At 37.9% G+C, this 26,320-nt stretch overlaps 1 protein-coding gene and 1 long non-coding RNA gene across 2 annotated transcripts in view; one reads left to right on the forward strand and one right to left on the reverse strand.

Annotated features, from left to right (window-relative positions):
- LOC127416142 (sodium/hydrogen exchanger 5-like) overlaps nucleotides 1-6,422 on the forward strand; it is a 42,562-nt gene extending 36,140 nt beyond the window's left edge. Inside the window, exons 11-16 of the mRNA XM_051655309.1 lie at nucleotides 1,392-1,483; nucleotides 1,647-1,773; nucleotides 2,957-3,106; nucleotides 5,436-5,508; nucleotides 5,605-5,736; nucleotides 5,830-6,422. Coding sequence (XP_051511269.1) covers nucleotides 1,392-1,483; nucleotides 1,647-1,773; nucleotides 2,957-3,106; nucleotides 5,436-5,508; nucleotides 5,605-5,736; nucleotides 5,830-6,422 — 1,167 coding nt within the window. The remainder of the gene's footprint in view (nucleotides 1-1,391; nucleotides 1,484-1,646; nucleotides 1,774-2,956; nucleotides 3,107-5,435; nucleotides 5,509-5,604; nucleotides 5,737-5,829) is intronic.
- Nucleotides 6,423-9,074: 2,652 nt separating this feature from the next.
- Nucleotides 9,075-26,320, reverse strand: part of LOC127416223 (uncharacterized) — a 102,096-nt gene continuing 84,850 nt past the window's right edge. Inside the window, exon 3 of the long non-coding RNA XR_007893074.1 lies at nucleotides 9,075-9,213. This is a non-coding gene — a long non-coding RNA (uncharacterized LOC127416223). The remainder of the gene's footprint in view (nucleotides 9,214-26,320) is intronic.

Here is a 26,320-nt window from a genome sequence, read left to right on the forward strand (position 1 = left end):
CAAAACGTTGCTCTGTTTGTTTGTGCATTTCAATCATTGCGACATACAGTAGCGATATTGTCTCAACCAATGACCTGAGTTATCGGGTGGGACTACCCATTTGTCCAACCAATAGAAAATAGGGGGAGTGTTTTGGAAGAGTGTTTGAGAAATAACACACTTCAGCTTTAAAGAACACAAAGCACATGCAGTTGTGATTATTACTGTAAACACTTCCCACTTGATTCTTTTTATTTGAGAATAAGTTTGTAATCTATCTGATAATTCCTGATCCCTGTTGTTCTTCAGTGATAATTTGTCTTTTGTCATGTTACAGTCACATTTTTAACAGACATTTTTTCTCAGTTCTTGCTCTCCATTGTGCAAAAAGAAAAACATAATGTGTTTCATCAGAAAAGTTTTATAGCACCTGGTGGGAGCAATGCCAACATTTGTCATGCAGGACCTTTGTCTTCCAGTGAGATCATTTCCTGTGCCCTTGAGTTTCATAGAGCTCAGCTTCCTGAGAGGAGTTGTCAAGCTAATATTAACAGAAGATTAGCACAAGAAACCTTTATTCTTCCTCCCTTTTTCAGACCACCCAGTGAAAGGGGCACAGGATTTTTTTTTGTATTAACTTAAATGTGTTCTGACACAAGATTTATGGTAATTATTATTTTTGGAGTTTTGGGGTCTTTTTTTATTTTTGTTTTCTCACATTTCTATGTGTCTCTCCCAAGACTGTTAATCAAGTGTGTGTACTTTTTGTCTGTCCGACATTCTTGCTTATAATGTTATGTTTGATGCACAGGCAGGTCATTTGGTTAGAGTTCAGAGACAGACTGTGGTTAAAACCATCATGTTTATACATGTCAAGAATGATTAGTTAGCCATATGGTGGAGTTTTGTGTGTTAAGAGAAACCGTCCAGGTGAATGTATACGACAGGAGAGCTGGTTTACGTCTAGAACGTTTCCTGCTCTGCCGGGCTCAGCAACGAGGGTCAGTGTGAGAGATTCTAAAGATAGAAATGAAGCACTCAGGCACATTTAAACCCTAACACACACACACGAACACATCAGTGTATATGAAAGGAATAATTGACTCCAGACCTTTTCCCAAATAAATGAAAATTAATGCACACCCGATATGTTACTTCGCTTAGCATCGTGGCCACATTACCACCTCTGTGTGCATTAATTTTCAAAAATTCAACAGTCAGGAGTCAAGTGAAGTGATCTTGAACTGTAATTGAACTGGAACTACTTCGTACTTGTGCAGTTTTAGAAATGTACAAATATCCAGCACCTTGGAACATGTGTCAGCCAACCAGAATCAAGGACTCAACAATACCGTGGTATAATGTTCAGTATTTATTGCTTGTTCAGTCAGAAATGTTTCTGTCTTTTTCAGGGTGGGAATGTATTGACCTCTGCTAGACTTTCTCTGCCTTCTATGGCTAGCAGAGCATCTTTCCCAGAGGTCACAAATGTGACCAATTACCTGTGAGTAATGTGTGTGTTTTAGGTGGAATTTTGTTTATTTGAATGTGTATTTGTGCAAAAGTGTTTGAGCATATCTGTGGTTTAGGTGCACATGTGTGTTCACATGCATGTTGGCTCCTGTAACTGTATTTGTGTATGTTTGTCTATGTGTGTGATCCCTCAGGAGGGAGAATGGCAGCGGGGTGTGTCTAGACCTCCAGGTGATTGACACAGTGCCAGGAGCCAAGATAGAGGAGGAGTACGAGACACATCATGTACTTGCAGGAAACCTCTACAAACCCAGGAGACGGGTACAGAATGCGCCACACACCCTCTCATTTTCATTCTGTTCACATGAGACACTGATCTGCTGAAGTATTCACAACTTTGAATCATGATACTGAATATAGTTTTGAATGATTTTCATGTTTTATTTCATGTTGTATTTTGGTTTTCAGTTTTAGTGCATAAATAGTTTTTTGTTAATATTGTTTTATTAGTATTTTTAATTATTTAGTTACACTTTTAGTTTTTACTGCTACATTTAGCTACATTTACACTGCAGAAAGTTTTTTCTTGATTAGAATTTTTGTCTTGTTTTCCAGTAAAAATATCTAAACATTCTTAAAATAAGAGAAATGTACTTGACAAGCAAAATGCCATAAAATATTTTGTCTTTTTTTTTTTCAAAGAAATCTAACTAAATTTAGTGGGGTTTATGCTTAAAACAAGAAAAAACTATTTCCCAACAGGGCAAGAAAATAAACTTATTTCAAAGAGAAAACCCCATTGGCATATTTTTTTTTTTTCTTGTTTTAAGCATAAAGTTTACTACATTTTGTCAGATTTCTCTGAAAACAAGACTTAAAATCTTATGCCATTTTGCTTGTCAAGTAAATTTATCTTGTTTTTAGAACTTTTAGATATTTCTAATGGAAAACAAGAAAAAAATACTAATTAAGAAAAGAAAATAAAAAAAATAAAAATAAAAATAAATATATATATATATATATATATTATTATTATTTTTATTTATTTATTTATTTTAGACACATTTGAGTTTAGATACATTTGAGTTTAGATACGTTTGCTACACACTGCGCTTATGATTCAGCAGCATGGCCTGGGTCCGCTCAGATCTTGTTTCAGTCTCAGATGACTCTCATGGAGTTGCTAAATTTAAATTTAATTTCAAGAGTTTTGTTTGCATTTGGATCAACTAATCAAGACTCTTAATTTCATTGTGACTCTAATTTCACTCTTAAATCAGTTTCTCTGTAATCCCATTTATTTTTCATTTGTATTGTAATTCACATTTATAGTTAATTTAGGTTTAGTTTTTAACTCCTATTTTAATTTTTATGTTAGTGTACGGAAACATTTTTTCATTGCTGGTTTTTGTCTTTGTAATCGTAACCTTGATTGAATCACAGTAATATGTGAAACGTTTTATGCTGTTTGCTTCAGTTGACCTACTATTCTCTGCTCCTGCAGTACCAGTCCCACTACAGTCGCCACTTCATGACAGTGGGGGACAAAGAGAGACAGGACAGGGAGGTGTTCCAGAGGAATATGCATAACCGCCTGGAGTCCTTCAAATCTACTCGCTACAAGCGCCACAAGAAGGACCGCAGTCAGAAAAAGGCAAGAAATGAAAACTGCGGGAATAGACACCTGAGCTCAGTTAGGGAGGCTTAAAACAGACTCTGTGTGTGTGTGTGTGTGTGTGTGTGTGTTTGTGTGTGAGGTTGGTTACCCAAAGGCACTGTGGAGACAAGCAGACAAGTGTTTGTTGCTGATATGTTTCATGAGTAGTGGTTGACCGATATATCGCCGAGATATTCTGACTTTTTTAATTATCGGCATCGGCCGATACATTTTCCCGTTTGGCCGATTCTTGAGGGCGCTGAGAATCGCCTGCTTGCATGTGAAGCAACTGAGACATGTAAACGACCAGTCACGGTTCGTTTTGTTGTTACGTGCCATCGTGTAACTACAATAATAGACCGGTGTAAACACAGTGTCATTTAAACAGTCTGGATATCAGAGCCACGGCAGATGTGTTTGAGCTCATAATGTTAAAGTGCTCGTCTGTTTCATTCTCTCTCTCTCTCTCTCGTCAACAGTTCACTGTAAATTTTAACTGTCTTGTCTAATGATAAAAAGGCAAATATCAATAAAACTTGTATTAGATACCGTTTACAAATATGCAGATATCTCATTTAAACCGATGTCATTCACGAACCTCATGAAAATCCGGCGTTTTCTTCCCGTCGAGCGCTCATCTAGTATCTTCCTCTGAAGCGCGTGCTCCATCAGCCAGAATCAAAAACTTCAGGATCAAAAGTTCCTCTGATTCACAAATCATGACGGTCACTCCATGTCAATCCAAGCAGGCGATCCAGGCCATTTAAACTGTCAGGAGATTGAAGCTCACGCTGGATTCGCATGAGCACGTGAGTGCAACTTGAAGGCTGCGTCCGAAACCAGGAAAATGCTGCCTCCGGAGGCTGTGTACGGTGGTAGGATGAAAATTAGCTTTTCAAACTGTTTGGAGACCAGTTTCCTTAATAGTTCCGTTCATTCAAAACAGATGTCAGTTAAGCCATTAACTGAATAGGCAGTAAGGTACCAAGTCAGCTGCCTACATTTTCGGATGCAGCCCTGAAGTAAAAGCGCTTCACGTGCGCAGTAAGTAAATGTCTTATTCACAATGCACTGTATGTACAATTGGTTTGATTTGGTATTTTTTGAGTAAATGTGATTGCTAATGTGGACATGCCATCCATGATTGCTGGACTACTGTGTGTACTGTTATTTCCTTCCTAATATATGAACAATTTCTTCATGTGCAAATAAATTACTAAAATTTGATGACTAAACAGAAATCTGAGGAAAATGCTCTCTACCCTTTAAAATACAATATATATATATTTGTTTAGTTTTGTGTGAAATTAAGTAATAATAGTGCTAAATAAGAGTTTATATATATTTTTTAGCAATTTTATGTTTGTTATATATTATATTAAATTGTGTGATATATCGGCATTGTATTGGCCTATCGGCTCCCCTGCTGTCTGGATTAAAAAACCCATATCGGTCGACCACTAATCATGAATGATGGCTTGCTGCACAACAGGAGCAGTGTGTGTGTGTTTGTGAGTATGCATGTATGATACTGAGTGGCATAATGTTAATTACCACAGAAATGTATTTCTTTAAGAAAAGCAAAAATCTGGGTTACAGTGAGGCACTTACAATGGAAGTGAATGGGGCCAATTCATAAACATTAAAATACTCACTATTTCAAAAGGATAACCACAAGACAAACAATATGTGTGTTAACATGACTTTAGTGTGATAAAATCACTTACTAATCTTTTCTGTGTAAAGATATTGTCAATTTTACAACTTTGTTGCCATGAGCCGTGACGATGTAATGTCAACAAACCCTAAAACGACCGTAAAAATTTGGATTTAAACAACTTTACAGCTCAAATAATACACGAGTTTTAACAGAAGATTTAATGTAAGTGCTTTTATAAAATTATAAGCTTCACATTTCTGCCTTTTAAACCCTCCAAAAATTGGCCCCATTCACTTCCATTGTAAGCGCCTCACTGTTACCTTTGTACATTTGTTACAAATGCTGTCGATTGAGCTAAACTTTTTTTGAACCCAGAATATTCCTTTAAAGAAAGTATTTTACTTTAAAATACACATCCCTTCACTCATGTGTGAGAAAAAAGTAAATCTTGCTTCTCTACTACCTTAAAACTAAGTTGACTGCAAAAATAACAGAATATAACATTAACAAGAAATTACCATAGGATAGTTCTTAATGTAATTTATGTGCAGGACTTCAAGTTTCAGTTTAAATATTTTAAATATACAGTACATAATGTATTTTTCTTCTTCCATTAGCATTGTTTTTCCTTACACCCACAATTAAAAATATTGAATCCTTTTACAGTGGAAAGGGTCAGATGCTAAAGAACAGGACATAAACGACAAACCCAGACGAAATGTGAGCTGGCAGGACAAAGGTTGGCGATCAAGTCTTTCATATGTAACTCAGAAGTTTTGCCTATCATAATTTCCAGTGCATTGTGTGTAATATGTTTCTGTAAATGTGTCTGCAGACCCAGTTGTGGTTCCTCTAGCCCGTGAGGAGGAGAATCTTGATCCTTCTGAGCCAGATAAAGATGAGGATGTGGGGATCACTTTTGTGGCTCGCAAGGCCCCAGAAACACCAAAGGAGAGACCAAAATCAGGTGAGATATGAGTATGGGCAGTTATGGTAACACAAAAACAAGGACATTCCATCAAAACTTATATTTGCTTTTTGTTTATTTCTGTTCCCTCAGTGCCAGCTGCACTGGATGTGTGTCAAAGCCCTGTTGCAGCCCCTCCCTCACTCACATGTGGAGAGAAAAACCTGCCATGGAAAAGTGGCATGGGTTCCCTCCCTCCTTGTGTGTCAGTGGAGGCCACTAAGATTATTCCTATAGACCTGCAGCAGGCCTGGGATCAGAGCATCTCCTCTCTGGAGAGCCTGGCTTCTCCTCCGGTTCCTCCAGAGCCTCAGCTACCACGCATCAGTGCCCTCTCTAGGCTTGGAGGACCCCTGCGGACCCCTGTGAAAGGAAAAATTGATGGTGGTGGTGGTATAGGACCAGGAAGTAGTGCAACTGGCCCAAGTTCAGGGCAGTTCCCGTTCCCTACAGGGAAGGAGGAAGAGGAGGAAGGCCCCCTCTCTCAGCAGCAGCAGGAAATGCAGCCGCTAATGTCATCTTTGAGGCCGCCACCCCCACCCCTTCAGCCGCCTGCTGCTGCTGCTGCACAAGCTGCTGCACAAGCTGCTGGAAAGAGACGGAATCCTTGTGTTTATCTTCGGAGTCTGGTGACAGCACCACCTTCAGGTGTGGAGAAACACAGCAGGCGGCCAACCCAACTGTAGAATCTCATTCTCTATTTCCAACGGTCTCTTTCTTCTGTTTCGGACCATCATTTGTCCTACTGCTGGTACCATTCACTTCATCGCCACAGGTGTTCCCTGCTACGGCCAGACTGGCAACAGCCTAGGGTCCAGTTCTTGTGTGTATATGGCACTTCCTCTCACACAGGAAATCCATTCCACTTTCCATGTTTTTTTGTTTGTTTTGTAGTTAGTTTGAAGTGCTCTGCCCTGTATTATATATGTCTGTATATGTGAGTGTCAAAGTGTAAACCTATTGAATATATAAAAGGCTAAACCACATTCCAAGAGCCTACTGGGCGTGTCTGTCAAGCAATGTTTTGAAGAGACATTTTGAACTGTCCTCCCTCACTCAACCCAAACAAAAAAGAGAGCAATTCACTTCATGGTTACTCTTAACTTTATTGATTTAAACTTGAAAATAGCCAGTCCATTGCAAATCAAAACAAAAGAGTGAAAATGAGTTCTTTTTTTTTTTTTTGTGGTAGACTGGGGTGAAAAAGTAACAAAGTGAGCACGTTTACATGCACATTTTTACACCGGTTATACTTAATAAGCCGAAAACATGTGTGGTCATGTAAACACATTAAACAGCTTTACTTTTCCGGTGTAAGGTCACAAACCGCTTAAGAATAAACCGAACAACACGGGTAGATTTTTGTCCAGTACCCCAATTTTGCAATGCTTGTAAACACCTTTATCAGCATTCTTACCAGCTTATCCAATGAACACAAGTGTTGTGCACATGCCTCCTCACGGACTGATGTCAAAAGCAGAGAATAACTCCATTATTTCAAAGCTCATATAAAAATGCGGTTTCTTGCTTTGATTTTTTTAACAAGCTGATTTTTGGGAGTTATCAGCTTACTGGTGAGCATGTAAACAGGCTCATTGTCTTATAACACATCACAGAAAGCACATTGCAATTAGGGACGCATGTCTTCAGTCCTACTTGCTCAGTTGGCGACAGTGTCAGCCATATCATCGTTATTTCTTCCATCATGTGTTGTTAATTATTGGCTAGCTCCCAATAGGTTGTAAATATGCAAACCCACTCCAACTACATTAATTGATATGCAACCTTAGGTAATTCACAAGTAATTCATAATGATTGTCATTGGGAGCAGTCATGCTGTGGATGATCCATCAGCTTCTATGCAGCACATTATCTGTTCTCTCTGGTTTTGTTTTGGCAACAAGCATAGTCTCTAATATGTTTTAATTTATTTTGTATGTATGTCTTTTTTAATGCCTTTTATGCTTAGAATTGCTAATTAACAGTTTTCTGTATTTTAATCCACAAAGCCACAAATAACCAATGTGTAAACATTTTTTCTTGTCCTTCATTACATAATTTTAAAATCTTTATTTTTCAGATGTGACAATGTTTATAATCATGGTAAATTATTTATTAATTATTGGTCTTTTGTGTGCTTTATCAATAGTAGGCGGCAGGAAAACGTAATGCACAGACACATCTATGTAATTTTATTACACTTCTTTCATTGAGGTTAAGTTTAACCAGCCATATATAGACACAAAGGCTCAGAGATAGATCTAAATACAGTATAAATAGTATTTCTTTTATCTTATTTGATAAAGACAGACTCCCAGTCTATTGCTCTAAACACAGTGTACGTTTTCATGGTATCATAAACAGAATTTAGGTTTTGCACTTAAATGAAAAGCCATTTAGCTCAAATGTATCTGTGTTTGTTGTTTAAGCTGCTATTTGGTATTGCTGTGTTATTCTGTGGATATATTGAGGATAGTTGTGCCTTTAGATGGAGAGGGTGAGATGCTGAGAAAGAGTCCTAATTATTTCACACCCTTATATTACATTTACATGTATTCATTAAGCAGATGTTTTTATTTAAAGCGATTTACAAATTAAATAAAATTTGAATTAAATTACCAACCCATTAAATTAACATGGAAAGTGTTTATTTTTGTAGGTATTTATACTGTATCTATGTGCCAAATGTTGACTTTGGATAGCTTCCAGGAATAAAGTTAACATATAAAAAGAACATCAATTTTGAATGATGTTAGTTTTTGTCTCATCTATGAACCTTAAAGGTGCACTCAGTATTTTTTGGAACATGTTGTCTCGGGCTTACACTGACATCTAGGGGTGTGGATGCAGCATCAGTCAAAATCTTTTTTAGTTACTAATGCCATTGTAGAAATTCACTATTCACAGTCAGCCATGATTAGTTTAATCCATGAGTGAAAATGTCCAATAACAGGATGGTTACTGAGATAAATCGAGTAGTAATCAGCTGGTCATGTGATCCTAACATGGCAGCCCCCATGAGGGGACCCTCGTAATGTAGAATAAAACAGCTTTTATAAGGTTAATGATATGACTGGAGTCTTAATCTCATGTGAGTGCTCATGCATATTTTTATACATATGTTTTAAAATAACAGTTCATTTCTTTGTGAGTCACTTTTTTACTGAGGAAAAAATTGTGCACCTTTAATTTTACTTTTTTACTGTTTAGATAAAAGACAATGTTCTTTATATTTTCCAGTGTGCTTTGTTTTCAACTGGGCTTTCTTTGGTTGAAGAGGTAGGTCCTCAGAGGAGGCCCAGTGAAGGGAACCTTTGGTGAATAATGAAGCTATATTCCCCTTTCAACCCAGCAGTCCCAGTGGTCTAGGCAGGGTTTCCCTCGTCTGCCCTTAAAAGACTACTGTGCATTTATGTGCTAATGTGCCATTTTCCCTTCTTCAAACCATGAAACAGATCCGAGCCAGCAATGAAGTCACTGGTGAGAGAACAAAAGTTAGATTTGAATGTGGAGACACAAAGTGGCTTTCCCACCTGACAAAATGTCAGCCTTTTCAAAGTAATCTGGTTGTTTCACTGGTCATGTTAATGACACATGACCTCTGTATTCTGTATTTTATTTCATGTTATATTATGACAACAACAGCAATATTATAAGAGACACCAATGTTCCAATAATATTTTTCATTTACTATTAATATCCGAATAAACAATTCTTCCACCAAGTAATATATTTTGCTGTCTTATGCTGTTTACCTTGTTTACCTGTTTACCTTAGTACTTTGCAATGTACTAACTCTGCGCTTTTATACAGCATGTATTACAATGGCTTTAAACATTCCCATCCTATCAAAAATTAGACTTGTAAATATCAGTTTTATAAGTAATATTTTAGATATTAAACAAACTACATGCATTTAGCCATTGAATTCAGCTTTTCAGCCAGTTTTAGAGCTGATGTAATCAAACAGCTAGAGTTGACAGGAACATAGTGTAAATGCATTTGCTTGTTCCCTAATAAATAACAAACATTACTTTGTCTGCAAATATGTTTTTCTTAAATGCTAGGTAGATAAGTAAAAATACATGTGCCTCGCTAATGAATATGTATGATTAATATGTATATAGAATATGTACTGAACTCAGTTTTACAGCAATTTTACAAAATTGAGTTTAAAACAGCAAATTATTTATTTTTTTAAATTACCCTAACAAATTAAAGAACTGCAGGTCAAACTGGACAATTATGAAATATATCTTTAGTATTTCATCCATGCAAATCTGTAGTAAAGTGTAAAAGATTTAATCATACTGAAGAAAAACTTGAGATATGCCCCTGATCCTTTGGGCCAATCCTTTGCTCTTTATCATTTGCACCATAATGCTCAAGAAGTGTGACCTCTGGTGCAGATTACTCCCAATCTGCTTTTTTGTCAGTGGACCATTCCAAATGGGTGTAGCAAAAGTTATAAAAATCCTTTCTTTCATTCAACCACAAAAATGATCTATGGGGAAGTTGCTGAAGATAATAGGGTGTTATTTTAAAGTTAGAGTTAGGATTATGGTAAGGGTTAGCTTGGATGAACTAAAAGTTTGTTTAGGGGTACCACTATTCAAAGAAGACCCAGTATCTTTATCTCACCTTAACCATCTTTTACAAGAAACCCACTGTCTTTAATGGTAGGAAAACCTTGCAATTATGCTGCTTTCAAAGATGAAAATGTGAAAACCCTTACAGCTAGAATGAATTCAAAACTTAAGACAACTAAAAACTGTTCTTCATTTCACAACGTATCAGAAGGACGTTTTCCTCATTTGGATATGCTTAAATGATAGCCCAAGCATGCTGTGGCTTTCTGAAGAACATTGCTGTCCTACTTGTGAATCCCACAGAATGTTCTTGTTGGGAAACATTTATAAGTCTTTTGTTTTTGTTTTTTTTTAACAAACTTATGCAGCTCTGCTGCCATCAGAGCTCTCAAGCTTTTCACCTCACAGTTCTTTAGTAAAGGGCAAAATATTAATGCATAACAAAGATAGTTCACCCAAAAATTCAAAATCTCAGATGAGCATGACTTTCTTTCTTCTGCTGAACACAAACAAAGATTTTTAGAAGAATATGTCAGCACTGTAGGTCCATACTATGCAAGTGAATGGTGATCAGACCTTTAAAGCTCCAAAAAGGAGATAAATTCAGCATAAAAGTAATCCATCAAACTGGTTTAATCAATGTCTTCTGAAGCGATCCAGTTGGTTTTGGATGAGAACAGACCAAAATATAACTCTGTTTTCACTGTACGTTGTTTGTGTTCTGCAGAAAAAAAGAAAGTCATTCACATCTAGGATGGCATGAGAGTGAGTAAATGATGACAGAATTTTCCTGTTTGGTCGAACTAACCCTTTAAACTGTACAACTGAAACCTTGGGCCAATCAATTACAAGGGTAATCACTGATGCAGGCTCATCCCAGCCTGCTTTTTATCAAGGAACCATTTCTAATTGGGTGGAGCAAAAAATAATAAAATTCCCTTCTAAGATCAAACAATTGCAGGCTGAAGGGGATGTCACTAAAGCTGAAAGTATGTTGAAGACCAGTTCTAGGATTTTTCACTTTGTATAAAGTATTTAAAAACTTCCTGTAATTTTCCAACTGTGCTGGAATCCATGACATTGATTACTTTTCCTCAGGAGCACCTCTCCAGGAATCAAATCAGGGTCAAATGCTTGGAAGGCAGCTATGTGTACCACTATCCTACAAGCACAGGCCAATTACTGTAGGTCCCTGGCTGGTGCATTTTGTGAACATGCTTAACAACACAATAGCTGAGGACAAGCCTGGAGGAGTAAATGCTTGTTTGGGGTTCCCAAATGAAACACATGCCAAGGGTTTGGATGCCACCCTAGATTTCTTGTGTAATAAAAGTGATTCCGTTAATGGTAAATCAACCATGAAATCATGACGATGCCATTATTATTTGCTTATATTGGAAGCCATTTCTAAAATGCCTTTTGTTTTTTAACAACACTTTGGAATGGATGTTAGCGCAACAAAGAAATCTTGCTAAATGTATCCCCTATACAAAACTTTGATAATAAGAGACAGATTTGTTCACAATGAAATGAAACTTGAGCTGTGCCCCTGGTCCTTTGGTCCAGTGCTCTCCCACTTCCACACCATAACTCTCAACAAGGGTAATCTCTGGTGCAGGCTCCTCCCAGTCTGCTTTTATCAATAGACCATTCAAGTTCAGGGGAACAAAAGTCATAATATTCCATTCCAAGACAACATAATTGCAGTCTGAGGGGATGCTGAAGCTGATACTGTGTTGCAGATCAGTTCTAGGATTTTGCAAGTTTTTCAGGGGCACTTTCAGTCAAAAATTAAACCATCTGCTTGGGAGGCAGTTATGCTTACCACTATACAGTACCACCAGCAGAGGCAGATTAAGTCCCTGACTCATGTGTTTGACAGAAATGCTCAACAACACAATTACTGAGGACAAGCCTGAAGAAGCAACATGCTCATTTTTGGCCTCCCTATGAAACACATGCCAAGGTTCTGGATCTCACATTAGCAGTCTTGTAAAAACAAACTGCATTCATTATGCTTCCAGTATGATGATTTTGTTATGAAAATCCATTTTTAAAAATCTTGGAGTTTCTTAACAACTTTTGGGAGCCGATCTGTTTGCCAAAAAAAAAAAAAAAGGGAAAACGAACAAAAACCCTCCTCCATAAAATTTTTAATAAAATGTGAAAGATGAATGCATAACAAAGAACTGAAACTCTGATCCTTTGGACCAGTGCTCCCCCTCATCTGCACCGTAATGTTCAACAAGGGTAACCTCAAGTGCAGGCTCCTCTAAGTCTGCTTTTTATCAATGGACCATTCCAAACAGGGGTGCAAAGGTAATAAAAACCCTTTTTTTTTAGCAAACAATCGTGATTTCAATATGTGGGGAAGTTGCAGAAGATAATCTGATTTAATTTTAAAGTGAGGGCTAGGGTTGGGTTAGGTTGTGGAAACCAAATTTTTTAATTTAGATCTCTCTCTATTCAGGCCCAGTGTCTGTATCCCACCTTAAGCATCTTTAATGTTTAAGGTTAGGTTAGGGTAACAACTAGGGCTCTGAATCGATTAAAATTTTTTCAATAATTAATCGCACAGATTATTCGCGATTAATCATGGTACATCAAAACAAACATTAAAATATAATAAAAATATACAGTATTTACTTTATACCTTGTCTCAAAGTATTTCTAAGAAATTGGTTACTCATCATTTATTTAAATATGTACATGCTAAAATGATAAAAAAAAAATATTTTTTTCTTTTTTTGTGGATACAGTAAATTAGACACATTATTACAGATATAAACCTATGATACAATCAGGGTTGGGAGGGTTACTTTTGAAATGTATTCCACTACAGATTACAGAATACATGCTGTAAAATGTCATTTGTAACGTATTTTGTTAGATTACTCAAGGTCAGTAACGTATTCTAAGTACTTTTATTCCCTTATTGAAATTAACGCGTTAAATTCCCCAGCCCTAGTAACAACACGATTGCTGAGGACAGGCCTGAAGGAGAAAATGCTTGTTTGGGGTCACCCATATGAAACACATGCCAAGAGTCTGGATGCCACCTTAGCCCTCTGATATAATATAAGTGCTCCTGTTAATTAAAGTTAAGTAAACCATGCAATCATGATGCTTTCATTATAATTTTCGTGTTTTCAAAGCTAAAAAGTCTTCTTTTTATTTTTTAGAACTCTTAAGAGATCTTCTTCTAGCAAAATCTTACAAATAAAAATTTATATTTTGCATACAATTTACAGAAACCATTAACATGCAGGTCCAGGAATCTGAGGAATTTTTCATTTATTCAGTGAAGAATTAACATATTGCCATGCACTGTTTGTATGTATACTAAGCTTGGGTTAGATATGTTGGGCAAGAATATTGTGTAGACACCACTTATCTTCATTCGGTGCTCAGTTCTACTGGGCACAGTGTATCACACAGTGTGTCAAATGTTACTTTTCCATAGTTGGTGTTACTCTTGACCTGTTCACCTTTATTTGAACTCTGTCATACTGTTACACAGCCACATATATAAATCTAATTCAGCCCTGTGCAGCATTACGATTCTTACTGGAGCAATCTGATTCCTCCCACCCTAGGGTGCACTGTACTGAGTATCAGGTATAATGTTTCTGTTGTGTCTGAAAAAAGTCCCATGATCTGTCCCACTGAGAATGATGGGATCCAGATGCATTGGTGTTACTCTACCGTGTGAACCAGGCACAAGTCCCTAATTTAAGGTCATTATGTAGACCCCAGGAAACCACCTGAAATATGCCTGATAGGTGGTTTACAAGAATGTAATTGGAGATCTTTATGGCAAAGGACACAAGCTCAATCAAGAGCCGTATTTCTCAGATTGCAGAAGCTTGTTAGAGGTTTCTTAACTTCTAAATTTGTAAAGTGTTTCCATTTGTTGGCAGTGCCTTGTCAACCATCCCTATATAATGATGATGGCAAAGGCCAGATTTAATTGCTCTCTGTTGTTGCTGAACACCAGGTTTCTCTTGTTATGTGATATTCTAGCAATATATCAATAGTGTTTACATTAACACCCTTATTGTTTTTACAGTACAGTCATCAACAGTGCACAAATATGACTTAAACGTCAGCAGACACAAAGTAATTTCTATGTCTAAGAAGAGAAGGTGTGGCAATTTTCACACTACCTTTATTTTCATGTTTTAACTGATATAATTAACCTGACTGGCAAGCTAATGAAATTAGCAGGTATAGTATAAATCAAACACAAATTAAAATTGTGTGTATACAGTACTTGCATGTATGTGTGTGTTTGTGTGTGTGTGTGTGTGTGTGTGTGTGTGTGGGGGCGGGTTTGGGCGATTTACGAGGACTTTTTTTTGGTTACAAACTGGTAATTACAAGGGTATTATGCTATAAATGTGGTAGATGAGGACATTTCTAGTGTCCTTATAATTCAAATCGCCTAAATTAAAAAAAAAAAAAAAAAAACATACTAAACAATGTTTTTTTGAAAATGTAAAAATGCAGAAAGTTTTTTTGTGAGGGTTATGTTTAGAAGTAGGTTAGGGTTAGGGGATAGAATCTATAGTTCATACAGTATAAAAATCATTATGTCTATGGAGAGTCCTCATAAGGATAGCCGCACAAACGTGTGTGTGTGTGTGTGAAAGAAAAGTTAAAAATTGATTATGTTTCCAAAGTTCTTTTGTGCAAAGTGTTAGGGTTATGGTTAGTTTCTAAGTTTTCCAGAAATTAAGCTTGTGAACAACCTCTGCTTCCTTGTCTTTTTGGTCGGTAATTTCTCTCTCCAACTATTAAGTTAACTGCATCTAAAACTCGGTATTTTGGAAAGATTTGATTTTTCAGTTAAACAAACATCGAGTCCCAAATACACATTTGCATTTTATTCCACTGGAAACCTGCATATGGTGTTTTCCTGGTGTATTTTATAGTGATCAAAGCACCAGTAGTGTGTAGGGCTCACAGTAGCTGCCATAGCTTGTGCAGACATCCAAGAATGAAGCTATTCTTTCAGGGCTTAATTGTGGGGGGCTGTCCAGGGTAGATTAGAGGAGAATGTTCATACAGCCCACTCCCTATTGGCTGGGTGAAAATTGTTCCCCCGGATGGAAAACCTGCTCACATTCTTAACAGACGTGTTGCATTGTCACTGTGCAGCAGATCATCTGATATCTGGCGGATCTGACAGTGGGACTTTCAACCTGTGAACAAACATTTTCCATATCAAGCTGGAGCACTGGCTGATAAGAGCTAAACATGTTCTGTGAACGGACCCCTTCTGATTGATCACAATCATGTGTCTTTTGAACAATTTACTGTAACACATACAGTTTTTATTAATGGCTAGTATTGCAAAGCAAATGTGTGAGATGAAATGGATTCTCAGAACAAATAGAGCTATAATAAAATATATCTGATCAATTCATGGTTTTTAAAATTACAGCCCATGGCTATGTTTGCCCTGACTATTAACATTATCACTACTGTACATCTGATTTTTCTTTTTTCCTTTTGCCTTGGAACAGTTTATTTTCCAGCATGTGTCTACTTGCTGGACATATTTTCACTAGATTGCATAACTGTCTGCTCATCCCCTTTTACCTGTCAAGGAAGAGGTACAGAGAGTGAATTCACTTGAGTCGAGAGACCCACTTAAAGGTAAGTTGAAAATTCAGTCACATGACGTGCCGTTCAATAAGGGTTCTGTCAGCAAATGTAATTTGTCCTTCAAAATGTCCAAAGCTGATCTGACACAACAGTATGTAGTTCCAACTACAGTTTGGGTTGTAATTTCTGACTGTCAGGTTGTAATCAGCTAGTAAACTCTATCAGAACTATGTTGAGAATGTGCTTGTTTTTTCCCCCTTCAAAATAGCTGCTTTCATACATGCTCTAGACTGTGAATGAAATTGCTTGGGACATAAGTATTAGTACAAGCACAGTACACATACAGTATAAGTACAAGCAGTACTGCATCCTTGTCACCGTCAGTGTATTTTGGGTCACGTCCAAGTTTGTAGTCTTCTAGCCTCCTAAGCCTTCCCTATTTTTCTTCTCTATTTTATCTTTCAATTAAAACACTTACTGCACTTTAATTTTTATTGCAATTGGTTGCGATTTCATTGCGTGGATCCGCTTTTCTACTTTTTCTCCACATTGCTTTTTTATTGCAATTTATCGCGATTCTACTGCATTCATCTATTTTTACCTCTGTGATTTTTTTTCATACAGATTATTGCATCTATCTCAAATCCCCACTACCCAGGAATCACAAACAAGAACCACAAATACCTTTTTCAACAAATAAATGCATTAAGTCATGGCACCATCACTTGTTATCGTCACCGGCACTGCATGCCACATGTTTTGCATAGCTTCATCCGTCAGGAGTGAGGAATTCACATGTGATAAATATAAATAATTATTTAGGTTGTCGGAGATTACTGAGAGACATGCATCGGAACACTAGTGGAGGTCGGTAAGAAAGAGAAGCCATTAGATACTGTTTCGGATGCAGCCAGTACAGCCAGCCATGTACACTCCTCGGTTCTGGAATGAGAGCCCCCGAAAACACCCATTCCTGTTAGGGTTTCCAACAGTTTCTCACCACTCTTTGATGCACCCACTGAAAGTCCTGTTGAAATAACCCTGGTTATAGGGGATTGCATTTTAAGGAACGTGGAAATAGAGACTCTAGCCGCCATTATCTGATGAGTCCCGGGAGCGAGGGCACCTGACATAAGAGCAAATGTAAAAAAACTGGCCAATGCTAACATAGATTTTCTAAGAGGTGTGAACTTGCAAAAATTATTTCAGACATTATAATGTGCTCTGGCCTCCTCCCTGCTCACTGTGACAAGGTTTATTGTAGATTATAGCCGCGGGCCGTGCATTTTAAGTCTAGGCCTTCAGTGTGATTCATGCCATTAAGAAAACACAGTTTCACAATGAATTAGACGCCGTATGCCCATCATACATTACGTGGCAGTTAACTAGTAATACCAACTGACATTTTAAAAACACGTCCACGCACGAAAGCCAGAACTTGAAACAAAACTTAATGCTCAAGCAAGCCTAATTTTAACTGCAGCATGACTGTTTTGTGAAATGTCAAAAATCATAATATTTCATATGAATCTACCTATATATTCTTATAATACCTGGAAAAATCTATCTAATATCATTTGTGATTTAAATGTTGCTTGCAATAAATTTTGTTTCGTCAGGGTACACAGTTATGCTGCGTTCCATTCAAGTTGGATGTGGGATATTCCTACTTGATATCTCCGACCATAAATGCATTCCATTTCCCGGTATTCGGAAGATGACGTTTAAGGAAACAAAACTTCAGCACTCCCGTTAGCTTAGCAGGGGTTTGACTCTCATTAGAGATGTCTCCTAGCAACCCAACTGATAAACAATGCTGCAGCGCTAGCATTTGTGCTTCAGGTGTACAATTATCAAAAGAGATTGTAATGTTTTATACACCTGTTTCTGTAAGCGTTTGTTAAACAAGCTTTAATATCATGTAATATGGAAATGAACACATATATCGATATCGATATAAGTAATATTACTTAACAAAGTGAATGTTTATCACTTACTTTGAATATCTCCCTGAGTGTGGAGATGTTTGTGTGACATCATGCCCCTGAATCTCGGCGAAATCGGAGTTGAGAATTTTTGCACAAGCCTACAAGTTTAATTCTGACTTTAAGATGCATTCCATTGCACTTTTCTTAGTAGGAATTTGTCAAATCCGACTTTCCGAATTGAATGGAATGCAGCACCACTTTTCAAAATTTGATCCGACACTGAATGCTCAAGCAGCCTAAAAAACTCCTGATGTTGCTATAACAACGCAAAAAGCACTTACCAATTTAATTGAAGTGAAAATCAGTCCTCCTTTCCTGTTTAATAAATTAAGCAATCACACGGTCTTGCAGAATATCACGTGTTTTTAAATCCATAAGGATCTCTTTCTCAACGGCAAAAAGTGGCAGTGATGACGATCTCGCACTCTTCGCTTTCAAATTACGTACATCACTTAAAGCGTGATTGCGTCACTCAAGGCCAGCTAGAAGGCCTCAACCAGGATATATCCTAAAGATCACACCCACCAAGAACAAATAAATCAATCTGATTTGCTGATGAATCTGACAATCTGACTTTAGTTGCTCATTCATTTGCACTGTTGAGGGATTCTGCAGAAATTCTGAAGGCCTGAGGGGGTGGCGCTCAGACTCACGTGCTGCTTCGGCTAATGAGCTTGGCTTCGGGCATGCGATTTGTGAAACAGTTGTCACACTTTTCTTGTAAGCATCAAGGAATAAATTCTGACTGGATAAACTTTTCGTTTTTCTCTATTTGTTTGTAGATTAATTAAGAGTGGAAAGTGATTAAAAATACATAGGAAAAAAGGTGATTGAGAATGAAAGGATGAAAGATATTTATTTATTTGGCATGTTAGGCCAGCAGAGAAGGCTTTGCTGGCCCTGAGAATTTGCCGCTGGTAGATTATTGTTACTGAATGGCTGTATGTCTGAGTGGTGTCTGGAGAATAGACATAGAGGATTTATAGACATTTGGACGAGTTTTTAGGGTAGACCTGACCTGCTTAAGAGAGACGGACTCCATCCCTCCAGAGAAGGTGCCGCTCTCGTCTCTAGTAATTTGGCTCGTAGTCTTAATAGTGTTAGTGTTTGACTCACCGGGGCTCAGGTCAGCAAGCAGACAGACTGGCTAAACAGATTGTCTGCTAGCTGCCTTGAGACATCATACAGGTCATAATGTACAGTATAAACTACAACACATTGAGACTGTATCACTTAGATATCATATAGAAACTGTCTGTTCCCCGAACTACCAAACACAAAACCATTTAGATTTTTGTTTACTGATGTCAAACAAGAAAATTACAAAAAATAAACATTTGAAGATTAACATATTATAAAGTTTGAGCAACAAAACATCAGATCTCTTTCATCCAATACACTAATTGTAAATTAAATTTACCGTAATCATGCACAGATATAATTCTGTCTTATGAAGTTAATGTTGATAATATAGCAATTCTGTCACAGAGCGATGACATCTAAGATCATTACCTCATCTCTTGCATGTTGGGCTAAGCTAAGGTCACTCAATCTACAACACATCATTAATAATATTCCAGATCTGTTTTAAATACTCAGTATGCCAAAACATTAATAAGAACTTGATGTAGTCACAGAAAATATACATTCTTCTCTAGCACTCTAGTCACCCTCCTTCAATTAAAGAAAGTTAAAGAGAAAAGCCCTGCACTGGTACAATGATCCTACTCATGCTCTTAAGAGAGCAGCTCGGAAAATAGAACGCAATTGGTAGAGTACAAAATTAGAGGTATTTCGTGGTGTATGGAAAGATAGTGTCTCTAGCTACAGACAGGTACTAAAAGCTGCCAGGCCTGCATACTTTAGTAAACTCATAGAAAATAACCACAACAATCCAAGGAATTTATTCTGTACCAGGGCTAAATTGACGAGGAACAAATCTTTGACTGAATCATATATAAGATTCAGTTTAAAGATTAAAGATGAAAACTATCAGAGTGAATAGTTTTGGCATTGAGCCTGTTTTTGCTGCACGGCTCAAGATAAACTCAGCATCTCTGGGAGCAGTAGAAAACTAAAATAACCAGGAGATTATAAAAAAGACACAAAAGCAAATACAAATATTTTAATGGAACTTACAATACACTACAATTTATAGCACTGAATTTAAACAAACAAACACAAAATAAATAAATAAAGGAAGCTGTAGGACTTTTGCCCATGTTAAGCAGATATACGTGCAAGTGCACATGACTGCCTGCGGTTGCCAAAGGAACCTAGAGCTAAAAAAAATTCTGCACACAGCCGCAGCTCTGTCTCGCAGAAGAGACGCGGCCACTGTGAAAGCCCAAAAAGCAACCATGTTGCTCATGCCCCGCTCATACTCCTTTCATGCCTCACTCACGTAATGTGTGAATCAGGCGTTAGTGCTGTCTTTGACAGCATAGATCATTCTGTTGGATAGGCTTGGGAATTATGTTGGCATTTGTGGACATGCATAAGCATGATTTACGTCCTATTTATCTGATCGCTACCACTTTGTTTGTGTTAACGAGTAATTTTTAGATGAAATATGAGAAATATTAGGTCCTCTGCATTTCTCCTTGTATATGCTTCCCCTGGAAGACATTATCACAAACCATATCACCTTATGCTGACGATACTCAGCTTTATATTTCTTCAAGACCTGGTGAAGTTTCTGTGATGAGGAAGAGGGCGTGGCCGGGCTGTGAGGGTGCATGGCCGGCACTGAGTTAATTAATCAGTGGGAGAGAAAAATAAAGGGGAGCCAGAGACGCCAGTTCGGGAGGGAGAGAGAGAGACACATGCGGTCGCTGTGTGTGTGTGCGTCTATGTGTTTTATATTGTTTTAAGTTGAGTTTATGTCATTAAAGTTTACGTTGACTGTTCTGCCGGTTCCCGCCTCCTCCTTGCCCATCCTTTACAATTACAATTTCCTAACTCTCCAAGTTAGCAGAGTGTATAAATGATATCAAAGAATGGATGGCTAGAAATGTCCTTCTACTGAATTCTGACAAAACAGAGGTATTATTTATTGGACCAAAAACCTCTTAAAATAAGATGCTAGAATATAATTTGTCTCTTGATGAATGTACTGTTACATTGTCTTCTACAGTTAAGAACTTTGGTGTTGTGTTTGAGAACAATCTATCCTTTGAAAATCAAACTTCAAAGAAAACCTTTCTTCCACCTCAGAATAGTTACGACACATGCTCTCTGTTTCTGATGCCAAAAAAGCTAATTTATGCATTCATGACCAGATGAGATTATTGTAATGCATTACTGGGTGGATGTTCTGCATGTTCAATAAATAAGCTTCAGGTTGTTCAAAAGGCAGCAGCTAGAGTGCTGACTAGAACCAAGAAATATAATCATATCAGCCCAATTTTATCGTCACTACATTTGCTAACTGTTAAGTTTCATATCAATTTAACAACTGTGCTAATTACTTACAAAGCTTTGAATGGTCAAGCTCCTCAGTATTTAAGTGACCTTTTATCGTGCTATAATCCATCACGTTCACCATGATCGCAAAATTCCGGTCTGATGATAGTACCTAAAAATATCAAAATCCATGCCTCCTAAACTATGGAATAGCCTTCCTAACATTGTTCGGGACTCAGACACACTCTCTCAGTTTTAGTCTTGACTAAAGACTCAAAAGACTCTATTCAGCCAGGCATACACCTAATTTATCCCTCATCCTGCAGTTATGCTGCATTAGTGAGGTCTGCCGGAACCGTTAACACTTATCCCATTCTATAAATTTGCTTTAAAGGGAACGGCATCTACGCTAATATTACTCTATTTGTTTCCCTGTCTAATCCTCGGGAAACATATCCCAAAGTTACCAGAGCCTGCAAGATCCAGCTCTGGTCCAGCCCGATGTTCGACTCCCACTGCTATGTGTCGCTGAGTGATGAATACTAACTGCAATCTGTGCCAACTAGACAGTTAGGGGCACTTCGATGATTACTGTCTGTTTCATTTCAATCTATTACAATGGACTTCACAGAGGATGAAATTCTGCCAACTCCAACCGTACAACAAAGGATACTTCACTGGCCACTGTCTGCACCTCAGACTTAGGATGGGCTTCACCGGAAATGTACTCCCACAAGCTTCCAGCCGGAATGCGAGGCACACCTCACTGACCTCTGCTTGCATCATCTTGTTATAAGATGTACTACACACTCTTAATATGGAATACATAGGCAAAGCTGCTTTGAAACTGTGTGTAGTGAAAAGCGATATACAAATAAAAATGACTTGACTGATTTTTGTGGCCCCTGGATTCTTATGATCTGTTTTTGTGTCTGACAATTCTTTTTATCGAAGTAAATGGATTTGTGGCTTTTGAATATCATTGACATTACAGTGTGAAGTGTATCTAAACTGCTCTGTGAAATAACTGACTTAGCAATGGAGGTCAAGAGCTTTCCTGTATCAGATGTTGTTTTCTGAACAGCAGATGGCAGTTCAGGATGATGTGAAGGTATAGTTGTGGAAAAAGTTTAGCGTGTCGTTGCGATCTGTGAAAGAGGTCTTTGTCAGATACAAATAAGGTGACGTTTTTTGTTCAAATTCAATTGAAATTGTGCAGAGGATCTATGAATAACATTCAGAAGTCAGATGCCTTTCGCCATGTAGATGTCTGACAAACAGACAGGCAGACTGGAAGCATGCTACACTAGACACTAAGTTACAACAATGAATCTCTCATAATGTCAAGACCACATTCTGATGAGTGCTCTGGGTGTTGTGCCGGATCTGAAGTAAGGAGAAAAGCAGAACACAGTCATGCCATCTGAGACCCGCTGTCTAAGTTCAGACAAGACAACTGTCAGTGCCGCAACATACCAAATGTCAAATCCATCCGGCATGATATGAGTCATGAGGATTCCAGTGTGTTTTACAGAAAGAAAAACTGAGTAGACTTAACGGGTTGTCTGCTCCAGACCAGACCTGTATGTGCAATTGTTTCTCTTTAGGAGTCAAACTGCAGCTGAAAGAATAAACTATTTAAATGATTTGACAAACTGTAACAGTTGGTAATATAACTGACATTTATTTGTATATGCAGTGCTTTAAAGACATTAGCCCTTCTCATTTGTATTTTACATGTTGGGTGTTAGTATGCAAAGTGTGTACTCGGAGTATCTGCTCTGCTGTACTGATGTACCCCTCTGTTTTATTTTATTTATTTATTTTGTAATGCTCAGAGTGCTTATTTTGCTCTTGTCTATCCCTCATGTATGAGGTGAGTGTCCAGTCGTTAAGTGTGTGGATTATCAACATTTGCTGTTTGCCTCTCTGTTTCATAAAGTTAAACTTCTGATAAAAATACTCATATATCTGGGGAGAGTGTTATAAAATTACTAAATAAATAGATTATTTGATCAATTAAATTTATATATATATATATATACATATATATATATATATATATATATATATATATATATATATATATATATATATATATATATATATATATATATATATATATATATATATATATATATATATTCTTTTTTTATTTATTTTTTTGGCGTTTAGGATGGATTATGACTACATTAAAAGAATGTGTAAATGCAAATGGATTTTCATTATCAGCGACCCAAAATTTAGCTTTGGTGGCTTCCAAAATTATCAAATTATAATATTATAAAATTATAATTAATTATAATTAAATTAAAAATGTTTAATGAAGGAAAAATGCTTACTGTCAAAGTGATGGAAAGCATTTGAATTATCAATGTACATAAAATTTTCTAAAAGCCAGATAATTTTCAGCTACCGCATCTGGTGTAATATGTAAGTAAGTAGCATTTTCCATTTTACGCAGGTAACTTTGGCCCTGTTTCCACCTGGTATTACGATGCGTCTCGGTTGATCCGAATCCGATCACATATGGTCAGGTGAGACACATGGCTGTTTACACTTGGTCACTAAAATGCGTCTCCTGTGACCACCTGTGTTCAGATTTGGAGGGGAGGGTCTCTGTTTCATGACGACATACATCAGTTACTATGTCAGTGTGTTACTGCATGATATTAAAGCACAACAATGTATTTAGCATGCACTGTTCACGCAGTCTCACTTAAATTTGGAGTTCATGTGAAACTTCATGTGAGTACAACTGCATGACTGCCCTTGGTGAATAATGGAATTGCAGTTACGATTTAAAACTCAATATGAACACACTGCATAATAAGATTTTCTCCTCTTTTGCCCCCAATTTGGAATGCCCAATTCACAATGTGCTCTAAGTATTCATGGTGGTGTAGTGACTCGCCTCAATCCGGGTGGCGGAGGACGAATCTCAGTTGCCTCCATGTCTGAGACCATCAATCTGCACATCTTATCATGTGGCTTGTTGAGCGTGTTACTGTGGAGACGTAGTGCACATGGAGGCTTCACGCTATTCTCCGCAGCATCCATGCGCAACTCACCATGTGCCCCACCGAAAGTGAACCACATTATAGAGACCATGAGGAGGTTACCCCATGTGACTCTGCCCTCTCTAGCAACCGAGCCAATTTGGTTGCTTAGGAGACCTGGCTGGAGTCACTCAGCACACCCTGGATTCGAACTCGCGACTCCAGGGGTGGTAGTCAGCGTCTTTACTCACTGAGCTACCCAGGCCCCCCATACATTTTAAACAACATTTAAACTTTTTAATTATTAAAGTGCAATAATCAACACACTTAATGTGCTACATTAAGGTACAGTGCATCCAGAAAGTATTCACAGCGCTTCAATTTTTCCACATTTTGTTATAATACAGCCTTATTCCAAAATGGATTAAATTCATTATTTTCCTCAAAATTCTACAAACAATACCCCATAATGACAATGTGAAAGAAGTTTGTTTGAAATCTTTGCAAATTTATTAAAAATAAAAAACGAAAACAATCACATGTACATAAGTATTCACAGCCTTTGCTCAATACTTTGTTGAAGCACCTTTGGCACCAATTACAGCCTCAAGTCTTTTTGAGTATGATGCTACAAGCTTGGCACACATATTTTTGGGCAGTTTCTCCCATTCTTCTTTGCAGGACCTCTCAAGATCCATCAGGTTGGATGGGGAGCATCGGTGCACAGCCATTTTCAGATCTCTCCAGAGATTTTCAATCGGGTTCAAGTCTGGGCTCTGGCTGGGCCACTCAAGGACATTCACAGAGTTGTCCCGTAGCCACTCCATTGTTAACTTGGCTGTGTGCTTAGGGTCGTTGTCCTGTTGGAAGACGAACCTTCGCCCCAGTGCGCTCTGGAGCAGGTTTTCATCAAGGATGTCTCTGTACATTGCTGCATTCATCTTTCCACCGATCCTGACTAGTCTCCCAGTTCCTTCCGCTGAAAAACATCCCCACAGCATGATGCTGCCACCACCATGCCTCACTGTAGGGATGGTATTGGCCAGGTGATGAGCGGTGCCTGGTTTCCTCCAGACATGATGCTTGCCATTCAGGCCAAAGAGTTCAATCTTTGTTTCATCAGACCAGAGAATTTTGTTTCTCATGGTCTGAGAGTCCTTCAGGTGCCTTTTGGCAAACTCAAGACGGGCTGTCATGTGCCTTTTACTGAGGAGTGGCTTCCGTCTGGCCACTCTACCATACAGGCCTGATTGGTGGAGTGCTGCAGAGATGGTTGTTCTTCTGGAAGGTTCTCCTCTCTCCACAGAGAAACGCTGGAGCTCTGTCAGAGTGACCATCGGGTCCTTGGTCACCTCCCTGACTAAGGCCCTTCTCCCCCGATTGCTCAGTTTGGCCAGGCAGCCAGCTCTAGGAAGAGTCCTGGTGGTTCCAAACTTCTTCCATGTATGGATGATGGAGGCCACTGTGCTCATTTGAACCTTCAATGCTGCAGACATTTTTCTGTACCCTTCCCCAGATCTGTGCCTCAATACAATCCTATCTCGGAGGTCTACAGACAATTCTTTGGACTTCATGGCTTGGTTTGTGCTCTGACATGCACTGTTAACTGTGGGACCTTATATAGACAGGTGTGTGCCTTCCAAATCATGTCCAATCAACTGAATTTACCACAGGTGGACTCCAATCAAGTTGTAGAAACATCTCAAGGATGATCAGTGGAAACAGGATGCACCTGAGCTCAATTCTGAGTGTCATGGCAAAGGCTGTGAATACTTATGTACATGTGATTTTTTTTCGCTTTTTATTTTTAATAAATTTGCAAAGATTTAAAACAAACTTCTTTCACATTGTCATTATGGGGTATTGTTTGTAGAATTTTGAGGAAAATAATGAATTTAATCCATTTTGGAATAAGGCTGTAACATAACAAAATGTGGAAAAAGTGAAGCGCTGTGAATACTTTCCAGATGCACTGTAGATATTCCCTGGCTGT

The sequence above is a fragment of the Myxocyprinus asiaticus genome, chromosome 2, assembly GCF_019703515.2.
Source record: "Myxocyprinus asiaticus isolate MX2 ecotype Aquarium Trade chromosome 2, UBuf_Myxa_2, whole genome shotgun sequence".
Taxonomy (NCBI): domain Eukaryota; kingdom Metazoa; phylum Chordata; class Actinopteri; order Cypriniformes; family Catostomidae; genus Myxocyprinus; species Myxocyprinus asiaticus.